At 41.3% G+C, this 14,264-nt stretch overlaps 1 protein-coding gene across 15 annotated transcripts in view; it reads left to right on the plus strand.

Moving 5' to 3' along the window:
• The first annotated feature begins 589 nt into the window (after positions 1–589).
• The window catches only part of pax2a (paired box 2a), a 29,938-nt gene continuing 16,263 nt past the window's right edge, over positions 590–14,264 (plus strand). Inside the window, exons 1-6 of one of the 15 annotated variants that reach the window (XM_039622119.1) lie at positions 590–1,672; positions 3,128–3,305; positions 4,452–4,649; positions 8,129–8,214; positions 8,389–8,508; positions 9,481–9,525. In XM_039622119.1, coding sequence (XP_039478053.1) covers positions 1,630–1,672; positions 3,128–3,305; positions 4,452–4,649; positions 8,129–8,214; positions 8,389–8,508; positions 9,481–9,525 — 670 coding nt within the window. In that variant the 5' untranslated portion in view covers positions 590–1,629. The remainder of the gene's footprint in view (positions 1,673–3,127; positions 3,306–4,451; positions 4,650–8,128; positions 8,215–8,388; positions 8,509–9,480; positions 9,526–14,264) is intronic. The other 14 variants (XM_039622120.1, XM_039622121.1, XM_039622125.1 and 11 more) reach the window with 14 other exon arrangements.

Below are 14,264 nucleotides of genomic sequence, written 5' to 3' on the forward strand. Positions count from 1 at the left end.
ATGCATTAACACGTAGAAGTTAACCTCACGCTGCAGCTCATGCAGGTGAGTACGCTTTAAATCTCCTTTGATTTCATGTTTTTTTCCCCTCCTTTTCTGACGGATTGAGTTCCTACAAAGAAAAGATTACGAGTGCGTAATTGGCACTACTCTTACCACACCAACCTTTGACCCGACCAGCCTCACCAGCGTCAGCCTTCCTTCCTATACCTGTCTGCCTCCATGAGCGCGGTGGGCTGTGTAACCTACTGTATGAGCGCCATCTACAGAGCGGTGCTGCACACAGGCCCAGGAGTAGATGATGATGATGGTGATGATGATGATGGCCTGCTGACTGACTCACCCCTGCACACCTCGCACACCACTTCTCTGACCACACACACGCACACACACACACATATGGCTAAATAAGGTTTGGCAGTTTCTGAATGTGAAAAACTTTATTTGTATTTAACCAGCTCCAAACATATTTTTATAATTTATAATGGAACAGAAAAAATTAAAGCAAGGAGATGCTTTCATATAGATTTATGGTGCAAAAGTTCACAAAATTCCTTTTTAGCCATTCTCCCAAACTTACAAAGTTGGTTAAATAAAACGCGGAGGGTTTCGTCTTATCTTTGTTTAATTTACAAGAAAACTGTACCATCCGTAATTATGTAATAATGATTCTTTGAGGTGTCTGCGTGTTTTTTAGGCTCTGCTATAACAAAAATCTTCACTGTGTTTGTGTTGGTAGTCCTCTCACTGAAAGCGTCCGAGCAGCATGGCTTTAAAGTAGCCTGACAGTGCTTTACCTCTTTTCTACCTCCTGCCTTTATTTTCCTTGATTCTTTACCCCAAAGTCTCATCATTTCCCATTTCGTCTCCCTCCCCTTCCTGGCTGTCGGATGCAGGGACCTCCTCATTTGAGCTGCAGGTTTTTACGTGGGCGAATCACAAAGTGTTGGAATCTATTGCCTTTGTCTGACAAGTCATCCATCTCTATGCAAGGGGATCTGTGGGATGGAGGTAGGAGGGGGGGTGAACTGTGGGACTGCAGCTTTTAGAAACAGACACAGAAGGAGAGGGGTTTCATTTTCTGCCCAAAGCTTCGTTCAGGCACAGCCCATTCTGGAGGAGAGGGGGACTCGCTGCTCTGTACTTCGCCGTGTCCATGTTGTTGTCATCTCCGCCCCTATCTGATTAAACCACAGAGTCTGCCGGTCTACCACGCCGTCAGAGGAGAGGGATTTTTTTTCCGGTCGCAGATTCCTGAGCGGAGCAGTGGAGACTCGGTTTTACGCTTCTGTTTTCCTCATGATGTCCCTTAAAAACAAAAAGTGACCCGCTTCGAGCCAATGTTTCCGCGACTGGTGCGCTCTGCACACGCGTGGGTCATGCACTGCACCTGACAGCCCCTTCTGCAGACTTTTGAGTTTAGACTTTTTTTTTTCTTCCAGGAGGAAAACTTAGCATCGCGCCCAAGAAGTTGTTCACTGCTTGTTCACCGCGGACTCTTCCCACACGGACTGTGTTACACCAACATCTAAATCCTTGATTGTTTTTTTTTTCTTTTTGTCATTTAAGCTGCATCACCGAGGCGAAACGGCGACCTCAGTCGATTACCTTTCTTTCCTTTGCTATCCCATGGATATTCACTGCAAAGCAGACCCCTTCTCAGCGATGCACCGTGAGTATGCTGAATTAGTTTAGAAACCAAAAACATGTCTGTCATGTGACTTTATTTTTTAGCGCACAAAATAGAAAGAAAAGAAATGATCCTGTGCACTTGCAATGATTGCGCTTTAATTTAAATAGAAATGAAACAGTTACGATAGCGAAATGTGAGGTGATTGATATTTTTATTGGGCCTCGTTGTTTTTCCCTCTATTGTCCAATGAAATATACACGACTCTCACATCTATAATCTTACTACCTTTACTTTTTTTTCCAAATTGATTTTTTTTCACCGGTTGACTTAAAAGGCTAATTGTAAAAATATAGTTTTAGCAGTTTTTGACCTTAATATCATGATAATATAATGCAGAGTAAATAATAACAGATGGCTGATGATTTAAAATGAAATAATAAAAAAACAGAAAATTTCTGACTTATTTTTAAACGCACGTGGGATCCTGGAGAAATCCGCTTTTATTTGCGTGTTTTTAGTTTATTATCTTTAAACTTCATTAACCCTGAGGTTGGTTGTGGGAAATATGTAGGTGTGTATTTAAGACACAAGTGTGGGGGAATTTTTTTTTTTAAAGAGTTAATTTAAATACAAAGCTTTTATTACCTGGGAAATCACCTGCCACAGTCAAGCTACTTTTAGGGAGGCAGGGAGCACGCTGTGTGCAAATGGATGTAGCCTTAACGTGTCACTTTATTAACAATCTCTCACTTTGGATTCGGGTGGTAAAGAATTAAAGTGACGACAGAGTTTAGAAAGCGTCTGCTTTTTTTTTCTGCTTATTTTTTTCCTCGCGTATTCCTCCATATGATATGCGTAAAAGAAGACCCGGACTCTGTCTGAATTATTTATCCCCACCTCCTTCGCACAATCCGCGTTGGTAATATGAGTTATCAAAGCTTGTTTTAATTATTTACAATAATTGTGCAAGGAAAATTAAACAGGTTGAAACGTAATATCTGCGACATGTGTTAGGCTGCAGTGGAGGAGATCCTTTTGGAAAATATTGCCTAACCAAGTCAGTGAGCAGGGACAGAGGAGATCCTGGAAAAGAAAAAGAAAAAGTAGATAGATTTTATTTTTAAATTGTGATATATTTAATTTTTTTTCTTTTATAATTCACTGTTACATTTGCTGGGCAAAAATCCTCTAAAAATGTAATGTTTTAAAATTATTTTAAAAATGTGGCAGCTTTAATTCCTTTATTATCATTATTATTATTATTATTATTATTATTATTATTATCATTATTATTATTATTATGAAGAGCACCAGAGTTCGCTCATATTCAGATTTGCGTCACATTGTGTGTCTTAGCGGTATTTTGATTTCATTTAGACTGAAAATTCAACACACACACACACACACACACACAGTAGAGGGCTGATGAGCACACACAGCAGATGTGTGTTCTGCAGGTATGTAATGTTATGTCCCCTCCTCGTGTTGCTGTTGTATCCCACGCAGGGCACGGCGGTGTGAACCAGCTCGGCGGGGTGTTTGTGAACGGCAGACCCCTTCCCGACGTGGTGAGGCAGCGGATCGTGGAGCTGGCCCACCAGGGCGTCCGGCCCTGCGACATCTCCAGACAGCTACGGGTCAGTCACGGCTGTGTCAGCAAAATCCTCGGCAGGTAAAAGGGGGGATACACTACCAAACAGAGCCCTGTGTGTGTCAAACATCAATCTTCTATAGCTGCTATATGCGCACCCAGCTCTATTTCAGCCTCAGTCATCGGTTATATAGGCAGGTCATTTTTTTCTCTCCCTTTCTTTCTTTCTCTCTCTCTCTCTCTCCCTCTCTCTTTTTTCTTGAACGCAGCAGTTCTGTGTCCCAGATTTTCAATCCATCACCTGCAGCCCCACAAGAGAAAAGCATCATGATCATGAAATAAATGTTAAGAGGGGAGTTTACAGCTAAATATTAATGAGAAAAAATATCCCAGAGAAATATGAGGCTGGCTGTAGGTGACGTAGAAATGGTGCTATCACTTTTCTAAAAAAAAATTAAGAAAGAAAGAAAGAAAGAAAGAAAGAAAGAAAGAAAGAAAGAAAGAAAGAAAAAGAAACCCAACAACCTCGAATTGGAATAAAAGCGGCAAAATCCAGAAAACTACCACAATCTACCCAAACTCGCCTTTCAGCATAAGATGTTACTGTGAGAAATAAACGCCAAATATATACCTTCCGTTCCTATATTTGTCCATCGGTGTAAAAAAAAAAAATTAAATATGAGCAATTAGGTCATTTTACTTCAGAGCACAAATGCTGTGAGATAATATTCTGACATATATTTTTTTCAGCTATCAGAAGGCATTTCAGAGGTATTTCATTTCACACACACTGTATGTTTGTCACCAACATTTACCAGTAGGTCATGGTGGCATGTAGTGCATGCTACTGTAAGCTTATGCAGACTGGAAATGAGGTCCAGACTGCGCTCTTACAGCTAAACTATCCTTTGTTCTGTCCTTCTCACTGCTCATATTGTTTAATTTTAATTACACTGCTTTTTTCGTTGAAAATCCGCTGTGTGCGCCTTCCAGCTGACACTTAATTAGGCCCATATAACAGCACACTTGCAGGCCAATTAACAGATTAATGCCGCCATAATGTTCGTAGGTATTTTTTTTTTCTTTAGCCTATATGTAACTGCAGAAGATCGATGGAGATTGTTTCCACACAAACGATTTTGTTAAAGCCACCTTTCTCACTGATCACACAACTGATTTAAATAAAGGAGGGATCCATTCAGGAACACTCGCTCTGTCCCCATGCAGGTACTATGAAACCGGCAGTATTAAACCCGGGGTTATTGGTGGCTCCAAACCAAAGGTTGCAACTCCAAAAGTGGTGGACAAAATTGCAGAATATAAACGGCAGAATCCAACCATGTTCGCTTGGGAAATAAGGGACCGACTACTGGCTGAGGGCGTCTGCGACAATGACACGGTTCCCAGCGTTTCATCCATCAACAGGTAGGTGGCACGGCTTTATTTCATTTCTTAGAAGGCGCGCTAAACTGCGCCAAAGCGCGCAAACTCTTCCAGGAACAAAGCTGTGAACTTATTTCTTTTTAAACGTCTGCGTGCAAGTGATGGAAAAAAACCGGGGGAGGGGGGGCAGATCGAAGAAAACGGAAAGGAACTTTTTGTCGTTTACCAAACTTAAAAAATTAAGAGTGTAGCTTTTTTTTATCCTCACATACAAGGCTAAACCGTTCGGGGTGGTCTTACAAGTGCAATTCAATCCCCTGTGCGGCCCTGCGTAACACAGCCAGCACGGGCGCTGAGGCTGGAGCCGCGAAGAATCACATCTGTCTCGATAAAAACCGATCAATACAGCGTAACCAGATCCAGAGGCAGAAGGAAATACCCAACAAAGTCGTTCAATACGCGGACCACACTGCGACAGAGGCGGCAGCACCATCTTTACTGCCAGCCAAATGGAGGAAGAGAGTGACAACAGACCACATAGGCTTGTACCGGGCAGTTTGTAAAATTATTATTATTATTATTATTATTATTATTATTATTATTATTATTATTATTATTATTATTATTATTCTGTGGTGGTGGTAGGAGCAGATTTAATTACAGTGTAAATCAACAAATGTAGAAAATGCAAGAAAAAAATAACATTCGTCCAGAAACAGAGGTGATCTGCGGGTATTTGTGGGATAAGGGAGTTTCTGTTCCACAAAAGCAGCGAAAGCAGCAGACACCCTACACCTTCACCTTTCCACATGAAGCAGGACAGCAGCAGACAAAGTGTCTTTAGACAGAGGACTCTGGTGAAAAAAACCCCTCTGCATGTGTGCAAAGTGAAAAAGCCCGCAGTGCCTGCCAGTGATGAACTTTGGTTAGGAGGCACTGTTCCAGAGAGCTGGTCATCAGCATTACATTTTAATGAGCTGAAGAGAGTCTCATAACACAAGCAGCTAAATGCAGGAGATGGATGAATCTTTGCTAAATTTAAATAAAAAAACAACAACAGAAAGATAGCGAGAGGGAGAGGGAAATAGTAGAAAATCACATGGCTTTGGAAATTATATCTTCAATAGGTTTTTAGCACTATTGTGTGTTTGCACCTGTTGTTTCTAAAACCACAGCAGTTTGTTTCTAATCCATTTTATGTCTAGTTTTTTTTAACAAAAGACAAAAATAAAAAACCCATTTTTGATAATCTGCTCAGTTTGAACTTTGTGGAATAGCAGGACTGGGAGGAACATGTCCTTTGAAACTGCATTAATAATTAACTCTTAGACTTTGTTGCACTGCACAAATCTGCATTTTTTCATTCCTCAAACATGGCATCACAAATCAAAACATAGCAATCAGTGAGCTTCACTCTACTTTTATTCCCTAAAGTCTTTCTTGGCATTGAAAAAAAGTTAACTGGCATTGCTTTGCTGCATAAAATGCACTTTTAGCAAAATCTTCTATTTACTCGAGTGATCGGTCGTGATAATTTTCAAATTACTGGCTTTTTAAAATATTAGCTTAATTTCTTGCTTGCTGATGTTAAAGGGAGGACTGGGAATGGTGTGGAGGAGGAAGAAAAGAACGAATAGAAGTATTAGAGCCAGTCAAGGGGACTGAAAGGGAGAGCGGACCCCTGGTGGTCTTTGTGGTTAAGGATCTGACCTCTGCTCTGTTGACTAAAGAGGATGTCCTGGCTTTAAACACATTTTTCCTGCATTAATTATTAAAGATTACACAGAGACTGGGTTGCACTTTGTTTTGTTGTCGCAGAGAGAGGAGTTTCCATCCGCTGCACCATGCCCAGTGGACAAAGGCATACCCATGAGCGGCTTTCAATCATATTGATCCATATTTTAATACTTCTTTGGGGATTACAATTTTTTTTACAACTGCGAAACACCAAAGTCGTTAATTCATCCATCCAAATTGCTTATTCAATATCAACAACATAGACTCGAAACAAAGTCCTTGAATTTATGAGACTCCCTCGAGTCATGAGGTCAGATAACTGTTGTGGTGAGATGTTAGAAATTCAAATATGATATTGATGTGTGTTTTCTGGAGGAGACTACCTGCCTTTGTTGCCCCGCCTGAAGGAGAGAGCATGGAGGACACATGAGATAGTGAGGGGAATGAAAAGAGTCTGATGTACATTTTTGCCCCTGAGGACGTTAACCCCATAGATGCCTGATTCAGAACTGATAGCTTATTGCTGGATGCCACGTGTGAGCGCCATTCGCCTCATTTGCAGTCCGTAAAAGTCCGTTTTTGTCACATACCTCTAAAGTGAGAGGGCACACAATACTGCCTGTTATTCAATGATCTCATGTTGAGCTGTCAATCAGAACATTACCATAGTCACAGTTTAATGTAATGCGATCATGCCCCATAAGAGCTGAGCTTGTGTAAATCCCACTGTGCTCGTCTTCCTAAAAGAAATACAGCAATCATCAGATTTACTGTAAAATAAATTTTGCCTTCATTTGTTTTAATTACAGCCGCACCTGCTTTAGTTTTTTAACATTTTTGTTTATTTATTTATTAAGTGTACAACAGATTAATCGGCACCGGAGGTGACAGCAGTCTCAGCTTCAGCAAATAAGATGGTATTGGTTTCCTTTCACAAATAATGTATGGTTCACAATTTGCATTTGCTGTTCCTCTCTGCCATTCGTTGTCAGTTTTTCTATCTGGGAGTTCCAATCAATAGGGTCTGATCCTCGGTGAGCCCGGGGGATTCCTGCGTGCTACACTCGGCGAGTGAAAAAAGGGCAAAAAAAAGTGAGAAATACAGAAATGAATCGGCGACGAGTAAAGAGAGAAAGAAAGAAAAGTAAGAGATGGAGGTGGGGTGGGCCTTTAAAGGCAGCTATTGCAAAGTACAGTAAAGCTGATAGCACACTGGACAGTAAAGAGAGTTGAAATGAGAAAAGAGGATGAGAGTGGGAGTGAAAGATCAGCTTTGAGAGATGGAGAGAGAGAGAGAGGAGAGCGAGGAGAAAAGAGGGAGTGGGGAGCAGGAGAGGCAGATTATTAGAGTTGGCCAGGTAGAGCCAGTGAAGCTGATCATTGAGGTGAATTGATGTGATTTCATGCTTTGTTTGCAAGATCATTCAGACCAAAGTGCAATGAAGACTTTCCCGCCACATCACATCTTACTGCTATAGGGACTTTATCATATTTCTAACCTCAGAATCCAGCTAGATTGAATCCAGAGTCTCAGGGGGCAGCCCCCATTCAGTCTTGCACAGGAGACGAGAGATTGCCCCTAAAGCCCCGAGATTGGCTACTGGTGACAGGGGCCTGAATATGAGGATACAAGTGCCCCAAACGATGGAGCACTTGTACATGCACAGACGTAAGTGGACGTGATGTGTCATGTTTAAGTGTCCTGTGGCGGGCCGGTACGGTGTGAAATCTCAATGCTCTGAAAGCGCTATTGATTGATCCGTGTGTGTTGTTCCCCTTATCAGGATTATCCGCACCAAAGTCCAGCAGCAATTCCACCCATCCCCTGACGGATCTGTTACACCACTCTCCACGCCCGGCCATACCATAGGTGAGCATCAATACGGCTACACAGGCCAATCAAACGAGCAAATCAGAGCTGCAGAAAGAATAAAAAAGTAAAAAACAAACTACACATGAACACATATTAACCCAGGTTCACCTGAATAGACACACAAACACACACAGTACTGCATGCGCACTCTAACTCTGCTTTCTCCGTCAGTGCCCAGCACAGCCTCCCCTCCTGTGACCAGTGCCTCCAACAATCCCGTAGGATCCTACTCCATCAACGGCATTCTGGGTATCCCCCGCTCCAATGGCGAGAAGAGGAAACGAGACGATGGTAAGGGAGACATAAGATCCCTTTGTTTGCCATCCTTTTAATTCTTTTCATCACTCATCTCCTACTTTTTTCCTGTGTGTGAAGAAGATGGCATTTATGACAGCGCTGCAGCCAAGTGTGTTTCTGTGTGCTGTCTCCAGTGACTTGTTATGCTGTATATCAGGCGGGATGAGAGTTGCGAGAGTGCTGTGATTCAATCAGCTTTTCGATGCCCTACGTTTTACCATACGCCTACAGAGCTGTATCTCAATTTTATACCACGCTCAGATGTATTGTAGATATCCCATACAGCTGTCATACAACTCTAAAGCCCTTCGGAAAAGGCATCAACGCTGCTGCTCCTTGCTTTTATTCCAATAAAGTAACAAACAGCAGAAAAAGAAGCTCTTTTGAAATTTCCTGTTTGATCCTGTCAGATAAGTTGTGATTTATCAATATGCACTTTTTTTTAAAGATAAGGATTGATTGATTGGACTATGATTTTAATTCTATTTTTTTCCATGATGATTCATTAAAATAATTTTAAGTATATTAAAACATCCCAAAATAAAGTATTTTTTACTAGCAGGGGGCTGGCAGCGAATAGATCTATATACACCCAAAGATTAAGTGAAAGCCTATCCGGTCCAAGCCAGAATTTCTCATTCCGAGGTAAAGCTAGAGAGTGGACACACACACACACTGCCTGAGGGCTAATAGATTATCGGTTGTGCAAACAATTGGCTTTTTTAATGCCTATGAATTAACATGTCCCTGGTGGAGGCTTGAACAGGTGTAGGAACAGACCGGTGGAGGCAGGGAAGGGGCTGTGTGTGTTTGTGAGTGTGTGTGCCTGTGTGTGTTTGTGCCTGTGTGTATGTGTACACAAGTGTGATTCTGTGCTTTGAGGTGGCTGATGGGATGTTGAAAATGATCTCAAAGAGCACTTATCAAAACAGGCCACTTCCTTCTTTTATGTTTCTGTCTCTTTAGTTCTCTGGAGTGGCAACCACTTGGATGGGAGGAAAATAGGACATTGTAAGTTTAAGTTAGACAACCTTCTCTTTTGCTTTGGTCAAACAGATCACAATACTCTCACGCACTCTATTTGCTCTTCCAGGGTAATGAGCTTATGAGGTGTGGTGTGGCGGGGAAGACTTTTTCACACAGATTATCTCCCGAGTAATGAAAACGAATAAAGCTAAATAGACTAGAAAATCACGTTTTCCATAGATTGTCATAAACACAATGCAGTTTATTGCAAAAACAAATGTATATTTGCTAACGACTCTATTTTTGTCATTTCTATTCAAACTGGCTTGTGATATAAAAGTTCCAGTGCAGTTTTTTTGTATTTGGATATTTAATTAAGTAATTTCATTTAATTATTAACCCCTCATATTTTAGAATTATAGCTTCTTTTTTTTATTACCAAAAATAAATAGACACACCTGTAAAGCAGAAAATATCCATTTTGTTTAAGCTAAAATGTTAACATGCTTCTTTGTCTCTTGTAAAAATATAATTAATTTGGGGAAAAAGTTAAGCAAGATTAGAAACAAAAGGAGATCAGTGCAGGAAAGAGTTTGATTTTTAAATCTACAAATAACTGACTGGACTTTGCACGTCTGTATACCAGTAATTCCTTTAATGCTTGTGCCTATGTTGTGATAATCTGACCATGCTAAACGAAAAAGCATTGCACACTTTTTATGCTGATGGCGGTTGCTTGTGTTCCTGCTGTGGCTGAAGTCAGTGGTTGCCCTTTTAGGAAGAAAAAGGTCCCCATTACTGCAGGGCTGTAGAGATAATGTAGTGTGACACGCGTTATGTACACCAGGTCCCCGTAAGACGAGCTTCAGGGACATAGGTGCCATAAGAGCTATTAATCTGTCCTTGTCATGTGTTATTGCAAATTAAAAGTAGCATGTTACACTGGACGGCTTTGAGTGAAGATGGGAGGAGGAAAGACAAGAGGAGCAGGGGAATTTGTGAAAAAAAAGTGGGTTTATGAGGGAAGGAGGGAACAAGGAGGTCCAGGCAGCCTCAATGAGAATTGAGCAAGGATTGATTTTAGGATCTGTGCATGCCTGCGAACACACCTATGCACGGAAATGTGTCTTTTATGTGTTTGTGCGTAACTTCGTGGCTTCCGATGCTCTTCACATAGTGAACATAGTGACATTTAAAAAGAATTTGCAATTCTGCAGAGAAAAGCTATTAATTCACAAATTAACATCTCTCCCTCCCTCCCTTCCTCCCTCCCTCTATCTTGGATGTGCATGCTATCGAAAAGACAAAAGAAATAGCCTTAAGGGGGGAAAAGAGAGAGTCTCAGTCCTATCTGTGGAGAGATTGGTTTGCATGTCTGCAAGCAGCGATACCAATTATGCCAGTGCTGGGAGAATGCGTCTCAATGCGCCCCTCTCCTTTGCCCCACCGCTCCCCCCACTCCCTCCTCCCACCACCACTACTACCACCACCCCACCCCGAATCTATCCATAGCCAGATTTATTTGTGTATCTCATTACAGGAAATGGAATGTTGTTCCTGCCAAATGCATTAATAGTGAAGTGGGGAAATTAGCCTGTTGTACAGCCTGCTCTCACCAAGTCATTTAAACCTATGGTGGAGTTGGAAGCCAAGAAAAGACAGAGAGGATTGGGTGACAACTTCTGTGTGATTGTAAAATGTGTATTACAGCGCTATAAGTCCATGCAGTCGTTTGCAAGGTTTGAGCCCTGCGGTAATTTCTCGCAGACTATTTTGAGCTAATTAATATGTCACATACTTGCCTGCTGTAACTTGTTCTCTTTGTACATCGAAACATGTTTTTATTAGAGCTGCAGCTTAGTGTTTTCTTAGTCTTAGCATATACTGACAGGTTACTGCTGACCTTGTTGCTTGTTTGCAGTCAGGTTGATGTGACCTAACTATATGTTTTTCTCATCGCTGGCTCTCCAAGTCCTGTGCAGAGCCCGGTGGAGCTCTGGGGAGGACAGGCAGTAGGGAGCCACGGTGATAAATTAGATAGAGAAAGCAAAGGTCATAACTTGTGATTGTAGCGTGGGTGTGGGATAAGTGTAGAAGGAGCTGATGAGTGTGTGAGTGGGGAGGAAAAAAAATACGGCCTAGCAGGTTGCTCATTCATGACATAAAAGCATGATCATCGGCAGCAGCCGGAATCATATCAGCCTTACTCAATAGCTTGAGCAAAAAAAAAATGAATACAGTCACTGTTTTGATTTGTTCACATTTGATATTTGGCCCTTTTGGAGATTGTCCACAATGTATCTTTTAACACACGTGACCCATTTGTGGAGTTTATATCAGTTACTGTATGGATTTAAACCTGGGCCTACAGTGGTTGACTAGTCAAGCCACTCCATGACAATGAGTCAATAGAGGATCACTTTAGAAAATAAATGCATCCAGACCAAGACAGAAAAATGGAATCATGAGCACCATGATGGCCCTGATGGGGTGTGTGTGCGAGAGAGAAAAGCCCAGGTTTGAGAGGGGCCACAGAGCGTAACATAGAGACAAGAGGCTGTTAGGGCCCTGACAGTAGAAGAGGCACAAAAGGGTCCACATTGCATTCCTCCCCCTTCTCCTTCTCTGATCTATCGCTGTCTTTCTCTTCAACATTTCTTTCCTCCTCTCGTCATCCCCTTGTTCTTCTTCTTCTTCTTCCAGAGTCTTGTGGTTTAGTAACGTGGCTGTGCGAGCTCCAGCGTACAGTTGTAAACAACATACAATGAGAGCCGTCACAAAAAAATATAAAGAGAGGAAATTCACTCAGTGGAGAGGAATCATGTCAGAGAAAAGTCAATTATGGGCAGCAATGCAGAGAATTAATGGAGCGATGCATTACTCAGCTTGAGGAGGGAGAAACGGCACGAGAAAAGTAGGGATACGTTAATTGCATTTCTACAAATACTCACCACACAGGGCGGTTGTGTTAAACGGCAGACTGAAAGCAGAGGAGGACAAAGAAAAATACAAGATGGGCATAAAACAGTGAGAGAGACTCTGTGGCAAATAGCAAAAAGAATTTCACATATTTCTACATATGAATATTCCTTTGAATTTCTTTGGCAGTGTTTGACAGATTTGTCCAAATCAAATATTTTCCCCACAAATCTGACCAATACAGTGTCTTGCTCAAAGAACCACTAACCCTGCATTCAAAGGCTAAATAACTCTGCCACCAGATCTTATTAATATTCCAGAATCCAAATATTTAAGTGGTTTTATTTATTTATTAAAAACTTTCTGAGAAATCTAGTAAATAAAACAAATAAAATAAAATAAGTGGAGATCTGCAAAATCCTGTCGATGCAGCCGCGGCGGAGGCAGTGAGAGCAAATATCAAATAAGCATCACTGTGCCTGCTGACAGTCAGTACACTGGTTGGCGGTGCTAAATCGAATTAATAAAGCTCTTAAACATGCCACAACATAACAGGATCTTAACAGCCATGGCAGTGTTGCTGCTTCTCTCCCTCTCTCTCCCCCACCCCACCCACCTCTCTCCTTTCCGCTTCAGAGCTTTCATAAATATAGCTAGCTTACAGGGAAGGAGTGTTCACCCTCTGGGTATACCAGTTTGTTTGCGCTCTCTCTCTCTCTTTTTTCCCAAGCTCAACAGCATTTTTTTTTTCAAAAAAAAAAAAAAACATCAACAAATGATCCACAATTTGCGATAGCATCATTCCACCTATCAACAGAGGCCGAGTAAGTAAAGCAGCCTCTGATCTGAGGGACTCCATGTCATTGATTTACGGAGAGAGCCAGGCAGTGCGTAGGAATTCATTTGCCTTTCAAACAAGCCTCCACCTCTACTTTTCTCTGAGTTATCTTATCATATAAACAGGAGAGATGAAAGAGGGACATTAGTGCCACCACACCATCACAGGACCTTAACATCCCCCTCAGAGACAAAGCAAAACACGACAGATACCGCTGAGGTCTTTTTCACAATAGCTACTGTTACTGTGTTTGTGTGAGTGTGTGTGTGTGTGTGTATGGGGGGGGGGGCTAAAAGTGCAAACATGTGAGTGGTGTGATGAAAGCCTACAACAACTTTTACATTTTCAGAATAATTGTCTCTGGTGCTTTGAGTCAATACAAAGCTGCAATCCAAAAAATCTCTGAATACATAATGATGAAAAAATTACATTATTTTTCAACCCAACAAGGTCAAACAGCACCTGTTTAAGCTGATCATAACAAAACAAAAAATAATGTGGGAATGTCACCTTTGCAGATTCTTGTTTTTATCTCTGTTTGTCTCCTCGCACTTTTGTGTTAAAACAAAGAGACGTAGTCAGACGCTGCTGTGGGAGTGATAAGAGAATACCTGCTGAGACACCCAAAGGGGTTGAAGAAACACTAAGAAAAAGAAACAAACCAGTCAATGAGACACACACAAACACACACACACACATGCGTGCAGTCTGACAGTCGTGCTTCACACTCCACTTGACACACTGACTGTCAAAAGGATAAATCTGATTTAATGCATCTATCTTATGATATATAGCAGACGTGAATCTCTAATGCCGAATACTGAAAATAAATGATTTGCTGCTTTTAAAAGGCCAAATCAGTCGATTTTTTAACACATAAATTTGAAAGATACTCGCATAGTTTCACAATTACAAAACTGAGAAAGTCTCTATCATTAGAAATTTTACAAGGTTACTTGTATAAGAAAAACTTTAACTCTTTCCCCCATAAAGACAACCTCACCTGTACCCTTAATGATGAGTTTCG

The sequence above is a fragment of the Oreochromis aureus genome, linkage group 13 (assembly GCF_013358895.1).
Source record: "Oreochromis aureus strain Israel breed Guangdong linkage group 13, ZZ_aureus, whole genome shotgun sequence".
Taxonomy (NCBI): domain Eukaryota; kingdom Metazoa; phylum Chordata; class Actinopteri; order Cichliformes; family Cichlidae; genus Oreochromis; species Oreochromis aureus.